This window comes from Neodiprion lecontei, chromosome 4 (genome assembly GCF_021901455.1).
Source record: "Neodiprion lecontei isolate iyNeoLeco1 chromosome 4, iyNeoLeco1.1, whole genome shotgun sequence".
NCBI lineage: Eukaryota > Metazoa > Arthropoda > Insecta > Hymenoptera > Diprionidae > Neodiprion > Neodiprion lecontei.
The window spans coordinates 37,743,227-37,763,388 of record NC_060263.1 but is presented as its reverse complement, the minus strand read 5'-3'; the positions used below and the strand labels follow the sequence as shown (position 1 = coordinate 37,763,388).

General features: G+C 45.7%; 2 protein-coding genes across 6 annotated transcripts in view; one reads left to right on the top strand and one right to left on the bottom strand.

The window, feature by feature from the left end:
• LOC107225645 (dedicator of cytokinesis protein 3) overlaps positions 1–4,661 on the top strand; it is a 33,547-nt gene extending 28,886 nt beyond the window's left edge. For 2 of the 3 annotated variants that reach the window (XM_046737195.1, XM_015666179.2), the window contains 8 exons: positions 64–81; positions 185–347; positions 758–1,195; positions 1,303–1,444; positions 1,552–2,227; positions 2,322–2,683; positions 2,776–3,125; positions 3,216–4,661. In XM_046737195.1, coding sequence (XP_046593151.1) covers positions 64–81; positions 185–347; positions 758–1,195; positions 1,303–1,444; positions 1,552–2,227; positions 2,322–2,683; positions 2,776–3,125; positions 3,216–3,383 — 2,317 coding nt within the window. In that variant the 3' untranslated portion in view covers positions 3,384–4,661. The remainder of the gene's footprint in view (positions 1–63; positions 82–184; positions 348–757; positions 1,196–1,302; positions 1,445–1,551; positions 2,228–2,321; positions 2,684–2,775; positions 3,126–3,215) is intronic. The other variant, XM_015666180.2, reaches the window with a different exon arrangement.
• Positions 4,662–5,061: 400 nt separating this feature from the next.
• LOC107225656 (protocadherin-like wing polarity protein stan) lies at positions 5,062–20,162 on the bottom strand. Of its 3 annotated transcripts, none has more exons than XR_006903845.1 (11): positions 19,769–20,162; positions 9,566–16,434; positions 9,100–9,466; positions 8,710–8,925; positions 8,051–8,623; positions 7,553–7,979; positions 7,171–7,408; positions 6,737–7,057; positions 6,086–6,650; positions 5,770–5,851; positions 5,062–5,656 (listed from the first exon to the last, which is right to left on the bottom strand). XR_006903845.1 is itself a non-coding variant. In XM_046737194.1 (11 exons), exons 2-11 carry the CDS (start codon positions 16,317–16,319, stop codon positions 5,645–5,647), a joined length of 9,480 nt encoding a protein of 3,159 aa, XP_046593150.1. In that variant the 5' UTR covers positions 16,320–16,434; positions 19,769–20,162; the 3' UTR covers positions 5,062–5,644. The 3 variants fall into 3 exon arrangements, 2 of the variants coding, with proteins under 2 accessions (XP_046593150.1, XP_015521680.1); XM_046737194.1 differs by having other exon boundaries at positions 5,770–5,776; XM_015666194.2 differs by lacking the exon at positions 5,770–5,851.

The window sequence follows — 20,162 nt, the reverse complement described above, 5'->3', positions numbered from 1 at the left end:
TTGTGTCATTGTTGCTAATTTCATTTTGAATAACGTGCAATGTTTAATTCCATGCGGCTATAGGGAGCACCTCAGTGCCGTGTAAGTCTGTGTATCATATGAGAAAATTATGCTCGTTATTTTACTGTTCAATGATAGCATACATTTAAATATGCTGACTTGTTTTTGTTGAACAAATTTTCAGATTGCTGGATAGAGTTCAATCAGAAGATCCAACGTGGAAAGATAGTGGTACAGCATTTATCACCTCTGTAACACGCTTGCTAGAAAGATTGCTAGATTACAGAAGCGTTATTCAAGGCGATGAGAACAGAGATAAGCGAATGTCTTGCACTGTGAATTTGTTGGTAGGTATAAGTGATACTTTAAAAATGTGTTTGCAGTCAGTTCGATAGAGATGCATCGTTCTTACAGTCAAACTTAGTTTAGGTGCTTAAGTAACATACGTCTAGTTGAAGTAACAGATGGATATAAAATCAGTCTATCATTAATTGGCAATGTGTTAATGTCATTATGCTGTTTGTTAATTTGCTACTTGTAGCACTCGCGTGGCTTAGAGGGTGCTAAATATACCAACAGCAAATCATATTGAAGCGTTAGACACATGATATTTTACAGAAAGTCTTGCGTCATTAAAGTTACTGGAAGATTCCTCAAGTTCTCTTTGTCTTCATTTGTCTCTTGAAAGACGAGTTTGTGTTGCCTCCAACACACTTATTGCATAACTAAAATGGGTATATTTCTGTGTTTCATCCAGAACTTTTACAAAAACGAGTTCAATCGAAAAGAAATGTATCTACGCTACATTTATAAACTTCACGACTTGCATCTGGCAGCTGAAAACTATACAGAAGCCGGCTTCACAATGAAATTATACGCCGATCAGCTAGGATGGGGAGCAACAACATTACCACCTGATCACGCACATCCACAGCAGCCAGAATGGCAAAGGAAAGAATTGCTCTATCATCAGATAATTCATTATTTCGATAGAGGCAAATGTTGGGAGAAAGGAATACCTTTGTGCAAAGAATTGGCTGTGTTGTACGAATCGAGATTATACGATTATGCTAAGCTTAGTCACATATTAAGAACCCAGGCAAGATTCTTGGATAATATTCTTACGCAACTGAGACCAGAGCCAGAGTACTTTAGAGTAGGCTTCTATGGACTAAGCTTTCCGCTATTCGTCAGGGTAAATTGATTATCTTTAATAACAAGATTTGAGCAAAATTGCGAACCTGAGCATATTGAAATAATCCGGCACATAATCATTGTCTTTTCTTTTGTTTTTTTTCTTAGAACAAACTATTCATTTATCGAGGTCTGGAGTACGAGAGGATTGGAGCTTTTACTCAACGATTGCAAACGGAATTTCCAAGCGCACAAATTCTGATGAAGAATTCACCACCCGACGAAACTATTATTTCTTCTGAGGGCCAATGTGAGTTTTATACTACATATATTATATTCTGTAACAATTCTCAATTTCCTAATTTCTGATCATGTAGTACAAGTATTCTCCTCTAAAATCCTGTAACACAATTCTAGTTATTCAAATCTGCAATGTCAAGCCGATACCAGAGGAGGGAAGCCTGGGTTACGGTATGACGGAAGTCCCTGAGAGAATAGTGGCATTTTACTTGGTGAACGACGTTCGAAAATTCACATTCGATCGTCCTCTGCATCGAGGTCCAGTTGACAGGGAAAACGAGTTCAAATCTTTATGGATCGAACGGACATTGCTAACGACAGAAGCAAAACTTCCTGGCATACTTAGATGGTTTGAAGTGATAGAAAAAAGAACGGAGCTTCTCGCTCCGGTACAATTTGCCTGCGAGACAATGCAATCTGTGGAACGTGAATTGCGAAAACTTGTTGCACAGTATACAGCAGAACCCCATAGAAATATCAATCCGTTTAGCATGAGGCTACAGGGAATAATTGATGCCAATGTTATGGGTGGTATAACGAAATACGAGGAAGCATTTTTAACATCAGAATTCTCGAGGCAAAACCCGGACGCTATTCCTCACGTAAACCGTCTAAGAAGTTTGATTCTCGATCAAATGAGCGTTCTGGAATCAGGTCTACTTTTGCACGGGCAACTTGCTCCTGCCGGTGTACAACCCTTGCATAAAAGACTGATCGAGAGATTTACTCAATTGAAACAAGGTTTGGGACCTTTGGCAAGGCAGAGAACGATCCACCAGGACAGCATCATCAAGTGAGTTTTATGTTTCTGATAAAACCAATTTTGTTGAAGATGTAACAAGCCTTTCAGAATGGAACATTTATATGACTTCACTCAAATATTACAGTTCGCCATTACCGCCATTGCCGACAAATGAAAAGCAGCGTCCTGCTACTCTGGAAACAGCTGGTTCCAGAATATCTCATACGGACAGTGAAGGGCAGATGGAAGACGAAGGTTTTTACACCAGAGTTGACGGTGCTCCACCTCCGATTCCGCAAAGAGAAGTGAGACCGCGTTCTGTGGGCTATGGAACCACCCCGCCAAGACCGACCCATCAAAGATCTCTGAGTAAACCCATCAGCCCAAAGTTACCCTTGAGACATTCTTTGCCAACACCAACAGATGGAAGTGATCAGACTAATATGAGGAACTCCTGGAGTGAACCAGGACCTGAACCAGCTCCACCGTTGCCACCCAGAGGTTGCAGTAAGTGATATTATACACTGTGGTTGTGTTTTAGAGCTGAAAATGATTTTCTCCAATGATAACGTGTTCGCTGTAATTCGTATCTCTTTTAGCTCCTGATAAGAGAGAATCGAATACAAGTTCTATCGGTCCACCTGCTCCACCCAAGCGTCTTACGCACAAACGTACATCGGAATGGAATACAGAGGACGATACGGAACAGCAGAGTGACCCTAATGACCTGAGAGATAGCGGTATTTCGACAGCTAGCCTTTCGGACTTCCAATCTCACCTAACAAATCTGAATAACTTAAGCTACGAGGATTTTGAGCCCAGGGCAAGGTGCAATGATGTTATGAACATTTCTCCACCTACTGTGATAAACGCTCTGAACGTTTCACTAACTAATTTTTCTAATAGCACATTCCAAAGCTCGCATACTTTTCAAAGTAGCTTCCAAGAGGTAAGTTGTTTGGCGTGAATAGTTTACCTTCTATTTTGTGCCCCTACGTTTTTTTCATTCGATATTACAGGGCCTTTCAAATTTTTTCAGATAAGTCCACCGCCTATACCTCCTAAAGCACATCAAGACACTCCTTCAGCCCCGTCAACTTTGGAAAGGGTCACAAGTCGTTCCCAGATATCTGGCCATACCGAAAACTACACAGTACCCAAGTTGCAAACACTCTCTGTAGCTTCTGATACAGAGAGTAGCGTTTAGCAATGATATTACCCTAGTCTCTTAGTATTTAGTAGCGGGTGTGCGGGAGTCCCAAAAGACAAAAAAAAAGACAAAATTGAAAATCAGCTTAATTATTAAATTAGAATTTGAAAACACAAAAATAAATATCGCATAATCATGATTATTATTGATATTAGGTGCTTAAACTTGTCCTAATTCAATCAATACGATTATGTTTAGTCAATAATTTGTGCTGATTACTTTACCATTGGAAACGCGCTATATAGATATATAATTGAAACGTGGTAGTCTTATCTGTGCAGTTTAAGACTGAAAATATTTTGAAACATATGCATCTGTATAGATATGCATGTGTATTGCTTATATTTATTCCTGCATTGAAGAGTCGTTAAGTCTATTTAACCAGAAGATTAATTAAAATTGATATCAAATCGTTCTATTGCCAACCAAAACTCTTTTATAGCTCGATCTATTTCTGGGATTGATGCTTTCATTCAACTGAAACTGAAATTGAAAACGAAATATATTATTAATAATAATATTATTGCGGTAATCAAGGATTCGCGCATCACCAGCCAGTTTATCCATAACGGAATATCTCACAATCTGAACGAGATTCATCTTATGATTAAAGTTCGAGGTATTCGTTTTTTGACCCACTTACACCCATATATTTGTACCTTATCATTGGTAGATCTGCTCAGTTATAATACGGGAAAGATTTTTGATCTTATATGCGCAAGCAGTCCTTCCAGCTAGACGTACATTTTCAAGTTACCAACCAATTGTTTGTACTCAAAGATATTACCCGTACTCTCCTGCCTGTAATACAGTGACTGCAATTATCGTAATAATCTTATAGCACAGTTTTTGCGGTCAGCTTGATAGACAACTGTAAAAATGTGCTAGTAATATTCTAATGAATTTAAACCAACTCCACAATCCGATGAAATAATATGTATAGATTTTCTTTTAATACATGTAGTAATTTGACAATTGAATTTTACGCAGAGTGTACTGACACCTGAGCCGATTTATGAGTTCAATGTGTCGTGGATAAATGTTTGGTTGGTAACTCTTTTCGATTGAGAAGTAGGCCGCTGCATCTTAATCTAGTAAGATATATTCCATGTTAATGGTGAGTCATCGTTGAGTTTCTATCAAACTGAAAACAGATTCTGGTGTTGGAACCCGCGAGAATTTTACTTTAAAGACAACGCTCTTCCGAGTATCAATCTAACTATATTTTGTAATTTATTTATATTTTCCATAAGAATAAAAGTCATTTTTCAACAATCTGGATTTATGATTCATAATTCCTAATTATTTTCCACAAATTCATTGCATACTTTAAGTAGCGAACTTTTGTATAATTTTTTCAACTAACGATCTATTCGCAAATTATCTCACACCCTCGAGAAATGAAACGCTGAAGAAAAGAAGGAGTTTAGAGAGAAAACTGAGGATTTTGCAACATCGAAACCACTGACGTATATTTTTATGCTTCGTTCATTATCTGCATGAAAAGTTTAAATATTAGACGAATTTGCGCGAAGCCCGACGTTTCGTTTTCGGGAATCTGCCGTTCCTTAGTCTGCACGATCTTCACATTAGAATATAATCTGAATTATATTCATTTTCAGAGAAGAAATGTTATGAAGGATATAAATGTCATATAACAATCACAGTACGGGTATATAAATTATGTATATTCTTCATGTTTCTCGATATAAATATATACAAAACTTGAGTATTATCATATAATACTATGTCTCGTCTTAAGAATTACATTGGCGTAGAAAAACAAAACAAGATTTCAAAAAAATAGTAATGTAAAACTACCTGGAATGTATACATTGCACAGTAATGTGTATAGAGAAATACTTAAGGTACGTAAGAAATTAGTCTCGTGTTAAATACGTGAATGAAAAATGAGCTAGAGATCATTTTACCGGATATTCAGTCCCGGCGATTGTCGTTATAATGACAGCAATAATTGCAACAATATAAAACGCAACAATTATTAAGACAATTGCCGACAAAACCCAGTTACGTAGAATCGACAATTCAAAGCTAAATTATTTTTAAGTTATGACAGATTATGATTAACAGGCACTCACACATATACGCTAATTAATATGGCTAAATTTCTTAAATACAGTCATGGCAGCTGTATAAAATATACACAAAAGTCCATCTGCTTTATTAAATAAATGGCTAAAATTATTCTTTTGTACGGTAGTTGTGTTCTCAGGGAATGTCAGACTGACGTCTCCTCGTTAGTATCCTTCCTGAAATAGCATTTCAATTAATTTTTCCAATCTGATCTCAATTTAAAAACAATAGTTAGTATTCTACTAGATACAGACAAATTGAGATTGAGATATTTTAACGGTCCGCTCACCTCCTCACTGGTTTCCAAAGCACCCGCAGCAAGCAGGGAGAGAAAGTAGGTATATCATTATTTTAGAATGTTCCAACGCCACCTTTTCAAAGATCAAGTTAGCACCGATATCAGTTATCACTAAATCATTAATGATTACTAAATACTCAGTGCTTATAGTAGTAGAAATTAGTCAATTCATAGGAAAACTGGTTAGGAATAATATTTTACAAAAACAGAGTTTAAATAGGGAGTACAGGCATTTTTTTAAGTATTAATTTATAATTCTTATATTTTTATAATTCTTAGATATTAAAATGAATTAACTAATACTCACTCGGTCTCTGTAATAGTTTGTTCATATTGTTGTTGTTGTCTTAGCGCGGCTAATTCGTTGCTATGCTGTAAGTCGTGTGTCAATGAGCTAGACAAAATTCTTCCACTCATCGGTAAAATATATTCGGGTGTTTCCAGAACACTAGGAGTAATCTTTCCTCTTTTCAGACTGCCGTACCGCTCTGAGCTACTTAAATTGTCGTGCTGCGAGCCGTGCAAGCTTTGTCCTCTCTTCAAGCTACCATACCTCTCCGATCCACTCAAGTTGTCGTGATTTGAATTCTGCGAATGATGACTGAGGCTTGATGCGAGAATCCTCGACGACATGGGCAACATGTAAGGCGTTGGTGAGATGGTATGGTCTTCTTCCGCCGTGTACGGAAAAAGATATTTTTCACCAATATGGTGAAGTTTTTCTTCCCCCTCAGAGTAATTTTCATCTGGATGGTTCTTCTGCGGTGAATTCATATCTGGATACGGCAACGGATTGGGACTCGAAGTTTTGTTCGAGGCCATTTCATTGTCCGATATCGTGCCTCCTGACCATTGACTCCCACGTGCATCGACTGTAGTGAAATGAGTATCGATGAAAATGAATTGAAACATTAAAACAGTGATGAATCAATGTTGTCAATGAACACATTCAGCCTACCATTAGACGGCAAATAAGCTTCCGGCAGTTGCGAGCTCCATCTGGGTGCATAGATTGGTTTGATGTTTGGGAAAAGTTCAGAATTTGAACAGAGAATATTCAAATGATCTGAGGTCGGGTTGTTATGGATGTTGGGTAAATAACTATGCGCTATCGACTGCTGAGTTGAAACACCCATATCCTTGTGAGATCTAGACGTGACATCTTCATCGTCACTACTATGCGAACTAGCCAAGTCCAGACTAGGACCTCCCCCATCAGCTTGCGAACCATCCGAATCGGATTCAGAGTCTCTGCGATGTCTACGAGTCTCGGGTGGATCTGTCAAACAAAGTTTAAATAATAGTTCAAAAAAATTTGATACCAATCACGGATTGAAAAGACAGAAATGATCAAACAATTGGCCAGTATAATGTATAAACTGCCGGGCAGACCTTGTCTGGCATGCAGAGCAGATTGATGACTTCTGGACGAAAGATAAGGATCTCTATCGCTGTTATAGTTGCTTGTCGATGTCGATGTGTGTCTAAGATGTGTATCACTTCGATATGGACTTGAACCAGTCTTATTTGTACTTCGCGACGTGGTACTGCTTGTTGATACGCCAACGTGAACTCTCCGACACGTTGATTCTGCTCCGCTATAGGCCGACGAGTATGCCAGTGCTGATCGCTACACAGTATTCACAAGGGTCATATTGAAAAATTTTGCACGTTAATCAAATCCTGTTGTTGTGAAATGATTATCTTGTTTCAACGAGCAATATTAGTCAGAAATTACTTGAGACACGGAAAAAAGAGGTAATTATCGACTTACCGAATGTCCATTCACATTTTGGCTGCTACTTCCGTTTCCAATGCTTCCTTCTAGGAGGGGCGATTTTTTTCCAAAGCAATGCAATAAACTGAGATATAAGTTCCGCCTAACTCTTCCATTGATGAAACAGTATCCGATCAGACTAAAAGCGGCATGAGTCAGGATAGCGATACTCAGTAAGTAAGACAAAGTTGGCGATTGCTCCGAAGCACTGAGTACTGCCAGAGACCAAACGGTCCCAAGTAATGGTAGCGATGCGATTGACAGCCACAGCAGCGTCCTGAGATTTCCAAAACCCATGATATGTTCTTTCAATGTGAACGCAGCACGAACTGACATTACAAGAATGCAAAGGTTTATTATAACAGCGGCACAGACCGGTCCTATTAAAGCCCAAATAACAGGCTCGTAGATGGATAGCCAGCAACTGAAAAAAAGCGTTAATATTGAAATGTATGCTCAGGTGGTTAGCTGGAAGAAAAGAAAAGCGTAGCTTACAAATAAAAGTTTCCGTATTGATCAGCTCGTACGCCGACAGTGAGTCCGACAATAACAGCCGGTAGCCCATACCCCATTGTGTAATAAAATCTCATTTGCCCATGGTTTACGTCGCGCATTTCGGTTAACATTCTATAGAGATGTACTGAGTCGACCAAAGTCCAAGCAAAGGTGCTGAGCCAGGCGTAATGTAGACTGATAGCAGTCAACTTGCAGGGGAATTCGTTTGTAACCAATGGATTTCTAGCTTTTAACGCAATCAGGTATAGCAGTTCAGCTATGAATACACATAGGACGAGATTTTTGTGTATACTGTTCGAATTGGTACCACCTCCACGTATCAGAGCGAGAATTAGCAACGTGGACAGCAAAAGCGGTAGCGCAAGAACAAAGGCGCTGTAACTTGTCACGTCCTCCAACAGAGACGGTTCAGGTACATATTCAAGATCTAGAACATCGGTCAAGAGTGCAAACGTTGCCAGGTGTAAGCACGAACAGTTTATTATGGAACCAGGCGTCAGCATGGTGTCGTCAATTTCGGTTGTGCAACCCATTCGACTCCATTCTCCGATTCTGTACAGCAATGCAGATTCAAATTTTATCAATGATGTCCGCCGTACAAGGGTAAGGAGTGATTGAATGTTTATAAAGCGACTTACCCTCTCGCTGTACTCCAGTGAACACATTGGGGATTGGTTCTCGTTTTAAAGCCATCATCTTCGCTGAGCCAAAGCCGGATTTGAACGGGAGACTGCAGTGGAATTCCAGTTAACGACTCATGCCCATTTGCGCTCGGAACCAGGATTGATACTGTTACGACTGGGGATCCGACTGCTATTTCTACGCCCCATCTCATTGCTACCGAATCATCGAATCTGGAAGTCAAGTGAGTGTGAGTTACAGCGGGAGTATACAGCTCATAACTGCATTTAGCCAAAACGATTAAAATTCTAAACAGATATAATTTAAGATTCGCGATATGAAGTCAAGGTATAGCAATTCTGGAAGAATGAATAATAATACGTGGCGGAAAAATCGCTTTGTCTCACCTTTGAGGCAATAGTGCGCCCATTTCTCGATATTGGACATAGCTTATGACAGCTTTTCCTGTGCTCAGGCTGTTCTTGACATTCAATTCACCATGATTAGGTGGTTTAATCCCAAGCAAATTTAATGGCACTTGAATTTTAGAATACGGATCGAATTTTTTGGGATCTTGCATGTAATTGTTGTATTTTGGGAAACTGACTGAAGGTCCTAAGTGTGTCAACGAGCTCAAAAAGCTGGTGGTATCAGGTAAAACTACTTTTTGATCGGCTCCGCCTGGTCGCGCCGTTGATTGGGTGGGGTCCTCTTTGTAATCTGCTGCTTCATAGCCAAACAGGCTTTCCGAAGTTACGATATCCAAACCCAGTACTGTAGTGAAAACGAAAAGAAAAGTTTTCTTCTTAACAAATAGGTCAAGCGCTACGTGTATCTACCATTTCATCAGAGTATACGATGATACGGACTTACCGACGTTAGGATCGACCACTTCAAACGGACTCGTGAAAGTGTCGTGCTGAGAGGCCGTCAGAGTCTTTAAATATTTGCTAATAGCCTCCAAGATCTTGTCAGGACTGTCTCCAGTTAGCGACTCAATTCTGCCCCAATTTTCCAAGTGTTTAGCTTCAAGAATAGCCCCGGAAATCCCGACAAGATGTGATATATAGTCCTTGTCCTGGCTGTGCGTCAGGTTCAATCCGGAAAGATTTTCTTCGTAATTAAGCAACGCGACAAGCAGCGATTCGGCGACTAAAATATCCGCGCCGAACATGGCTTTGGTGATATTAGTCGCCCTGTGCAAATCGGCTGCCATTTTAATAGCAACGTAAGTATTGAGCGAGAGTCCGTCAGTCTCAATAGCCGCCAACTGATGTCTGAGCTCCACAAAGGCTTCCGAGGTGCAATTGAACAAGTCCGGTGGCTGCCAGCCGCCAAGAGTGTCGTCGCAGGACCTGGACGACCTTCCTTCCGCGGTTCCGGGACAATCCTCTACCGCAGTAACGCCGAATTTAGTTCTAGGCCACCACAGACCCTCGGAATAGGACCTGGGGCATCCGTCGTAGATGACTTCGCACCCGCGACGCGTCACCTCCGCGTAAGGATTCGGACAAGCGGTGCAGGTCCTGCCGATCACTCCTGTGCGACACCTACACTGTCCCGTTTCCGTGTCACACCTGGGACCGAAGCTCCCAACGGCGTAGCACTCGCACGGTGTGCACTCCGTCTCACCAGGTGGTTGATAATGGTTCTCCTTGCAGTAGCATTCGCCCGTCGTCTTATTGCAGGCCGGATTGTAGCCCCTTGTCTCGTCGCAGTGACACGGACCGCACACCGGACTACCCCACCAGGTGGCTGGACACGGTTGATCCGTCCTGACTTCGCAATACTCACCAGAGTACTCCTCCGACTCGCAATTGCATTTGTACCCCTTCCGTTCCTCGACGTTTTCGAGGCAGAAGCCCCCCTCGCTGCAGGGGTTCAGTTCGCAGACAGGAGTGCAGTTGGGACCGGCGTGGCCGAGAATACAGACGCACTCGTTGGACTCCCACTGAGCTACGCAGGTCGATGTTTCGGGACAGTCGATGCTGCACTCACCCTCCGCAATGCACCCAGATCCGACGTTCTCCTGAACCGTGGGTCGTTGGAGCATGCTTTGATTGGATCCTATCCTGATGTCCTGAATGCACCCGTTGAAAAACGGTAGCTCGGTATTGGTTGTCTGGTCCGGACCTCCGACGAGTATTCGCCCGATGTAGAGGCCCTGCAGCTTCGCTGGTAGTAACGAGTTGATCGGTCTGTTTCTGTAGTCCATGTCGATCGAGACTTGACCACTTTGCCAAGCGATCTCAACGCGGTGCCACTCGCCGTCCGCGATATTGGTAGATGCTTGAATGATGCTTATGCCGTCCAACGATGCATCGATTCTACCGTCCTTTATGCTCAGCATCACCGAACTATTCTGACCAATTTGTATGCTAATTACGAACGCCTGACTTTCTCGTGTTCTCAGACTCAGCGCGGTCAACCAAGGTAGCTGTATGGGTCTGAGCAGCGGATTGAAGCTGAGGAGACCGTCGGACTGGAACCTCCAGGGCTTGCCGATTTCCTCGGTGCATTGAGGGCCCGAGAAGCCCTCTTCGCACTCGCAAATGTAGCCGGACCATACCTCTCTGCACTTGCCATTGTGTTTGCAGGGCATCGAAGCGCAGAACGCTCTCTTCTCGGGACAGCCAGCAGTGGTACCGTTGTCGGCGACGAACGAGTTGAGGTCGATGAATCGGTGATCAATGTACAGATCGCTTATGCATCCGACGAAGTCCTTGTTACGGATTTGAAAACTCGATGGTATCGCCGGCAGACCGCCGACCTGCAGGGGTCCCGTCAGGTCCAAGAACCGATGACAGGTCTCGGTAACCAGGGTGCATCGGTACTCGAGTATCTGCTCCCCTCTTCCTGCACACGACCATTTTTTACCAAGGTTCGAACCGTTCTTCAGAGCCAGAGCCACGTCGCATTCGTCCAGCGATATCGTCACGGTTTTATTCCAATAGGAAACTTCCACGGTGTGCCACTGGCCGTCCGACACACCGCCGACCACACTGGCCGACGCTCTGCTGATCTCGTCACCTAGTGAAAAGCTGAACTGAACTTGCGAGTCAATCACTTCGAGAGCGATGAAATCGTGCTTTTCGTTGTAGCGTCCGTTATAGAGAAGCAAGCCTTGCGACGCTTCCGTAGCGAACCGGAGTTTCAGGTGCATTCTGTGCCGTTGTTTCAGGGATGGAAACGTCAGGAAAGTAGCGGGTCCAAAACTCCGTGCTTTCAGCTCGCAGAGGGGTGTTGCGTTCTCCAATACGGATACTGGACAGCCTTCACAAATGAATCCACCGTTTGCTTTCGTCAGACATTGGGAACTTCCTTTGCACAGGGTGGGTAGACAACTGTCTTCGTTCAAATTGATCTCGCAGTTACTTCCGATGAAACCGTCCGCGCAGCTGCAGGTGTAACCACCTTCGCGCCGTCGGCAAGTACCGCCGTTTTCACAGGGGTTCGAATAGCACAAGTTGACCTCGGTATCGCACAAGTAAGCTTCTCGACTACCGGTAAAACCCGTTGGACATTTACAGGAGAATGTCGTCACCGGATAAATCGGTCTGAATAGAACTGTGTCGCTGCTAGCGAATCCGGAGGCGTTGCCGAACTTCAACACCGTGACGCAGTCCTCAAAATTGAGGCAAGGCTCCCTCACGCAAAGGTTATCGTCGAATGGTAAGACCGTGACGGTTGCGAGTCTCGCCAGAATTCCCCGGTTTAAGTAAACTCTTTCCTGAAGGAATTGGGGACTGTAGAACTCGTCGGTGGATCCCGGTTCCGCTTTACGGGCTGAAAAACTAACGTTCAGTATCTTGCCGCGTACGTCCGTGTCCTCCTGGACGTTAAAGAGGTATATATTTTCACGGGGACATGGTATGATCGCAGCAAGACCATCGAGGAAGTATCCGAGCAAAGGACTAAGGAAAGCCTCGACGGTCATTTCGTCCAGTCTGACGGTTATGGAATTGAACAGCATCGTGTCGGTTATCAGTCGCACGGAAAGCGTCATCGTTGCCTTGGCCTCGTTAACTCCATCCGTGACCGAGACTTCCATAGTTGCAACTCTAGGCACATTGGTGTTCAACTGAGGAGACAGCGATATCTCGCCGGAGCTTTTATTCAGCGTAATCAAATTGGCATTGTTCCCGGACAATATGCTGTGCGTTAGTTTGTCAGTAACATCAGCGTCGAAGGCGGGAATTTTGCCGATAGGACCGGATGGAAAGAAGTCCTTGAAATTGTTGAATAGTATTTGAAAATCCTTGAGGACCGGGGCGTTGTCGTTGATGTCGGTCACCATCACCTGCACCAGGGCGTCGGATCTCAGGGGTGGAGAGGCGGCGCGAACGACAAGCTCAAACTTTTTCTTGTGAGATTCATAGTCTAGTTCCTCGAGCGTGATCAGCTCGGTTCGATCGGCACCCGGTCGAATATTTAGAGTAAAGCTGTTTGCATCCTCACCGCCGATAATCGAATACTGAACAACAGCGTTGGGTCCCTCGTCAGGATCGTGGGCGTATATTTCACCCACGGTAGAACCGATCGGGGAGTTTTCCTGAATGTAAAGCGTGATCTTGTCGCTCTCGAACACCGGCGGAGAGTCGTTGACGTCTTCGATTTTCACCACGATCGGTACGACGGAAGAGAGGCACGGCGATCCTGTGTCGACGGCTATGGCTTCCAGAGAGTAACGCGCGACGGATTCCCGGTCCAACGGTTTGGCAGTTCGGACGACACCGGAGGAGGGGTCAATGGCGAAGGAGCCGTCACCATCGTCCTGAAAAGCATAGCTAACCTTTCCGTTTCGACCGATGTCTGCGTCGGTAGCAGCTATCCGGAGAACGCTGGTACCGACTAAAACGTCCTCCGGAACCGAGCCCTGGTACTGCGGGGCGTCAAAAACCGGCGCGTTGTCGTTGACGTCCATGACCGATATGTCGACGCCAGTCGTGTCTGAGAGCGGCGGAACGCCGCCGTCTCTTGCGATGACGGTCAAAAGGTATCCGGAGAGCGTTTCTCGATCCAGGGCTTGGGTCGTGGTGATTGCACCGGTCTGAGGATTGATCGTGAACTTGGACGCCTCTGGTTCCCCGGCTTCGCTGCCCAGGCTGTAAGTTATCTGAGCGTTTTGTCCGACGTCGGAGTCGGTTGCGCTGACAACTAGAACCGTCGTGCCAATGGAGGCGTCCTCGAAGACGGAAGCGCCGTATGGGGCGTTCTCGAAAACCGGTGCGAAGTTGTTAGCATCGGATATGTTGACGTATACGAGAGCCGTGTCGGTCCGACCGCCCGAATCGGAGGCAGTTACCGTCAAAACGAACCTTTTTTCCTGCTTGTAGTCAAGCGGTTGAGCTATGGTGATAAGGCCCCGACCGTTATGCGAAGTTATAGAAAAGCGACCCCTCGTATTGCCGGCCGTGATCTCGTAGTGGATCCTCGAATCTTCGTCAGGATCGGTAGCGGTTACCGATGCTACCGGTGTTCCCGGCGAGTCGTCCTCAGCGATAACGGACTCGTAGTTCTTTGGTTCAAAAACAGGGTCGTTGTCGTTTATGTCAATTATCGTGAGGACGACGGAGGCGCTCGCGGATCTAGCCGGCTCGCCGGAATCGGTTGCTATAACGATGAACTGATACTTGGAGCACTGTTCCCGGTCCAGCTGCATCGTAGTATATATCCACCCGGTCTCCGGGTTCACAGCTATCGGAAAGTTCTCCGTCGACGTGCCGGAGAAGTCGCGGGGCCCGATGGAGTACTTTATCTGAGCGTTGAGTCCCTCGTCCGCGTCGTAGGCTTGGACCTTGACCACGGAATAACCGATCGGCACCGACTCGGACACGGACTCCTGAAACAGGCTCGTGTAGAATCTGGGCGCGTTGTCGTTGACGTCCTTGACAGAGACGATGAACTGCGTCGTGTTTCCCCTGGTCGGAGTCCCGCCGTCCTGGGCGCGGATAACAACGCGGTAATTTTTCATAGTCTCATAGTCCAGTGGCTTGATCAGGATCACGTCGCCGCTCAACGAGTCGATCGAAAACGTGTTCTGCGTGTTCCCGCCCATGATGGAGTACCTCACCGCAGCGTTGACTCCCGCGTCCGAGTCCGTGGCGCGAATATGCGCTACCACAGGACTCGTAGTATAGTCAAGATCCTCGGGGATAAGCGCCGTGTAAGTTCGCTCGGAGAATTGCGGGTAATTGTCGTTGTCGTCTTGAACGTGAACCACGAGGCTCGCGGAGGCGGTTTTACGGTCCGTCAGTGGCATGGCGAGGTCGGTGGCCTGTATGATGACGGTGTAGACCTCGGTTCGTTCGCGGTCCAGTCCACTCCTGGTGGTAACGACGCCGGATCTTGGGTCGATCCTGAAGGTCGACGAGTCTTCGGAAAGGCTGGTGGTGCCACCCCCGCTAGTGGATACGATCGAATACTCGACCTCGGCGTTCCTCCCGTCGTCCTGGTCCGTCGCTTTGACAACGACGACGGTGGTGCCGACGGGGACTCCCTCCCTGACGGAGGCCTCGTACTCGTTCAGCTCGAAAACCGGGGCGTGATCGTTGGTGTCGAGGACATTGACCTGCAAAGTCGTGGTCCCAGTTCTAGGTGGAAAGGAATCATCGACGGCAAATATCTTGAGGTAGTGCACGTTGCCGCTCTCCCTGTCCAACCTTGCCCTCGTCGTCACTCGGCCCGTCGCTGCGTCGAGCAAGAAGAGCGCCTGCGTCCTCGAGTCTATGAGCGAATTCATCGAGTACCGAACCGCCCCGCCCTCGGGGTCACGGGCTCTGACTACGGCGACGTTCAGCCCCGGGTCCTTCTCCTCGTCGACGTTGGCTAGGTACAGGGGCTGCTCGAAATAGGGCGACTGGTTCCGCAACTCCCTTCGCACCCTGCGGCCGAGGTCCGAGTCGTCGAGCTGCTGGTGGTGGAACACTACCTTCAGTCTGTGCTCCGCGTCGGCCAGATGAGGCGAACCGCACTTGAGCCTCATGGAGACCGATATCTTCCAGAGAGGATCGACCAGGCATTGCTCAGCGGCCGATACCAGGTCGCCGGCCGCACCCTCGACCAGAAACCTTGGGTCCCCGACGCCGCCCCACTTGGTCTCGCACTCCTTGATGGCGGTCAAGGGCAGGAAGTCGCTGAGGGCTGCAACGAGCTGCGAGGCCCTGAGACAGACCTCGGTGAATCTGTCGTTGCTCGGCATCGCGTAGGAAGCAAGAGTCTCCGGCATCCAACCTTTGGTCGCAGCTAAGTCTTGATTCTCCCCGCCGCATCCCGTGATTAATACTCTTAAGGGTAGACTATAATAATCTATGGTCGGTCGGCCCAGTCTTGAACTCGTTGAGTCTATGTAAAAGGTGAAGAGTCGCGGGTATTGGAGGCCCTCACAGCTCAGAGTCTTCGCCAGCGTTACTCGACCCGTGTGCGGATGCACCTTCAGCAGCTTCCTCGCGAACCATGCTGTCCTGTCCACCGATGCTTCGTACTTACGCTTACCTCCGAGCTGAGGCACTCCGGCCTCGAATACTACGGTTCCAGGTTCTAAACTCGACGACAATACCGCCAAGTAGCCTTCCGCGAGTGGCCATAGACCAAGAAGGCACAGAAGTATCCATATTGCTCTTGCCATGTCACGTCGCGGTCCCGATACTCTGCATCATATATTTGAACATCTTATTCCTCTAGTCTCCATTTTCACTCCGAGCAATGATCCGCATTGTAATTATCGCGTGCCGATTCGATATCTGAAACAAAAAGGATGATCCAACGTCATTCGAGTTATCCTCAAGTCTCAGGATCCCTCGTTAACGTTATAGTGTAATGACTAAGGTACAACAGAGTGGTTAGCATTCTACTGTGGTCTTGTTTGTTTCGCCTTTGTTTCAACTCGGATGAACTTATCTCTGTTCCAATTCATTAGTTCTACATTACACGGACGGTGTAAAATGGACATGGAGAGACATGTTCATTTAGAGATTGGTTCGACTTTCGCATTCAGTCTTCCGAAAGAGTTGGTAGGTGAAAACCGTTGAGTCGTTACAAATGGAATAAAGTTGGTTAAGTATTGTGGGCAACGAGGTATAACATATGGATACCGCACGCGTGATGCGAGTAATAAAATTATCGTGCCTGTGTGTCGAACGTACACCTCTACCGGCGAATCTCGCGTGTTTAGGGAAATTTACGACTGCAAGACGACGGAATAACGCGCGCAGCGGGGAAAGAAACGACTTTGAAAGTTTTCGGTTTACATGCGAGGTTCGGGTGTAGCATGGGTGTTGGGCAGCACCTGCACACGTATAAAAACTACGAGGATGAGAAGAGACGCGTGGGTATTATTTCGACGGGTCGAGTGACTCCGGTCCGAAACACGAAACGAACGAAGGGAGAGGAGGAGGACTTTGGAACTATTAATTACGAAGGAGGCGGCTGACTTGTATGGAATCCGGTCCGTCCAATTATCTTAGGGCCGCTTGGCTGTAACTTTTTCGGGATTTAGGGTTTCGGTGGGTTTTCTCGCCCCGCCGAATCGACGAGTTTATTAAAACCTTCGCCTCCTCTTCCATATCCTGCACCAATGGACGACGCGCTCGCGTGCACCGAGTGCACGATTCGCTGAACATTTCAGATTTTCTTTTTCTCTGTCTCAACGTATAATCATAGGGGAAAAACTCGTTTATGCATTATACAAACACCCTGCAACGCGTCGCCGTGCAGGCTAGACGAATAGCAGGTGGAAACTCGGACTCTACCTGCATCTCAAATACGTGAGTATATTTACGTAGGCGCATATTACTATACGAACTTGGAAGCCTGTTACGCACATAAAGGCTTTTCTTTTTTTTTTTTTAATTAACACTTCTTTGATTTCGTAATTTCGCATCTGTGTTGTACAAATTCTAATACGTAACATTGATTAGCTATGGATTCCGAAAAGCGTGCGATTTTACCGCTGAAAAAATGAAGTCGAAAAAACTTAATCGATATTCTAGCAATCCTGCTACTGAATTCTTCTCGTGACTGACGTGAAAGCCAGACGGTATTTTAGCGATTTTTAAAGAGCAGAGTGTCGGGAAACAAAGATATGAAATATGTTTAGTAGCAAATGGTATTCGGGTGTCGGCGCGGTTATACTTTCATTTAATTATATCTATATCCTCCAACGTTAAACTCAACGAGTTGTTCTGCCGGTGGTGGTATAAACAGCGAGCAGCAAGCGAGCGGGAGCTGTGAATAAACATGGATAAAAATCGTTTCTAGATTAAGTTTCGAGGGAACAACTTTATAGGAGAACGCTAATCGTCGGTTGGAGGAATAACGTTCAGAGGAACAGGTTTCAGGCGTATAAATTCCCCCGTGAAACGGCGTGGCCGCAGTTTTAAACCCTTCATCGGTATTAGCATATCAGTTTATTTTTTATTTATTTTATTTTTTTATCGCATACTCATGCTGAGCTTGAACGTACGTTTAAATACAGACATGAAAAAGGTAAGATTCTCGAAAGATATCTTAATCGCGTTTTGCTCTCGCTATCATTGCTACATTTCTGTAATTTCTCTCAAATATTCAACTCCTTGCTACCATAGTTTCGTTATATTACTCGCTTTCAACACACATCGCCGGGAATATTTAAATCGCGCACGCATATACGTGATACGCATTCAAACAATGAAATGTGAATACCCGTCGTTTGCTGTACCTTGTATGTCATGTGAATTCTATGTATATGTACATCTACGCTCGTTTCACCCAAGCGCACGCGGGTTAGATATCGGACATGGCTCTGGCTACACGCTACAAAAGAGTACCACCACTTCAGCGAGGGTGAGTGACTCATGTATTGCTCCGACGTCGGGACGCCGAGCGTCGAAATATCGATCTTCCTCCCTCGAGCGAGCCAATGAACGAGGGATGCGTCAACGGCACTCGCCTCGCATCGCAAATCCCAACTTTTATCGCACAAAAAAAAAAAGAAATACAAAGAGAGCGCGAGGAAGGGTGAGCGTTATTGTATTTTTTTTCATTTGCCTCGTATCGACAACTCGCAACGCGTGCCCAGAATTTGACGAACCGGATTTTTTCTCTTCGAATTTCGCGCTCGTTCCCCGTCGTTGCTCAACTGTTTTATTCCAAATTTCTACGAATACGAAGGCTACGCTCATCTGCCTCTGCGTGAAACGAATACCGGTTCCTGACGTTACAGTTGCCTGCACCCTAGGCGTTCTACTACAGCGATACGCGATACCTACTCGTCAAATAAACTATATCAAGGTGGAAGGAAACACCTCATTGAGCTATGCCTACGGTAGTGGCAAGCAAGGATCGGGATCACGGCACGGCTCGTCGCAACGGAATCACAACAGAGCGTAAGACATCATCTCTACGCGTACTATTTTCCACGCATCGATCACTCACTTTACCGCTCGGGTAAACGAATCGATGCAAATTTCGACTTCTCTGGGCTAGGCTAACGGTTGTTTACTTTTTCAATGCTATGCATTTACTCATTGAATACATAGAATACCCACGGCACGGTGCATTCCCGGCAAGCGCAATCAGTGTTTGAAATTCACATTGTCCTGCAGCGTGTGAAATATTGTACCGTTGATTATGCCTTTCTTTCCTACTTCGAAATCGCCATAGAGGAATTCAATATTTGACCATATACCTGTGCAGAAGTTTTGAACCTTTAAGAACGAAAATAAAATCTTTATAATCCATCGGTTAAAATGAGTCGCGTGATTCGAATGGAATGTATATAACGCATGCGGCGTCGATCGACTTAAAAACAAAAGACGCCCGTTTTTATACCGTGCTAGTAAATAGCGAACGTTAAGAAAGCAAGTAGGTGCATAGGGGCTTTGTGCATCCGGTTGCAGCAGGCGCGTTCGTATATTCTAGTTTCGCAGGATCATTATCCTCGAGGGGAACGAGCCCTGTACGCAATTAACGCGGCAGGTATTTTTTGTCGTGGGAAAACGGAGGCGGCGGGGTTCGAGTCCCGGACGGTGAGCGCGTACGCACGAATGGCACACACGCCACTGCACGCATAAGATGCCATTCAAAAAGGTCACTCACCGCCCCCTCAAGGCCGTCCAAGTCCTGGCTTGTGTCGGGTCAGCTCACATTATTCCTGGGGACGAGAATTCGCGCCGTTGATAATTTTCCACAACCGGGAAAAATCCGCGATTCGAGATTTCCGAACGAAAAGTGCACGCTGAGAGACCCTCTCTTCTCTCATACACCGAGCTCACTCCCCGCTCATCTAACGTCAGGTCGTGTTAAACCACTACACGCACTTCACGCACTACACAACCACTTGCCGCGACTCCAGCTCAACTCCCGGTCATTTCTTCTCTTCGTACACACGGTGCACACGCACTTCAAGACGGGGATATTCTACCTCCGTGCAGCACACCCGTCGAACGGTCATAAGATACCCTGGAGTACGGCCAGCCGATCCTGACGGAAC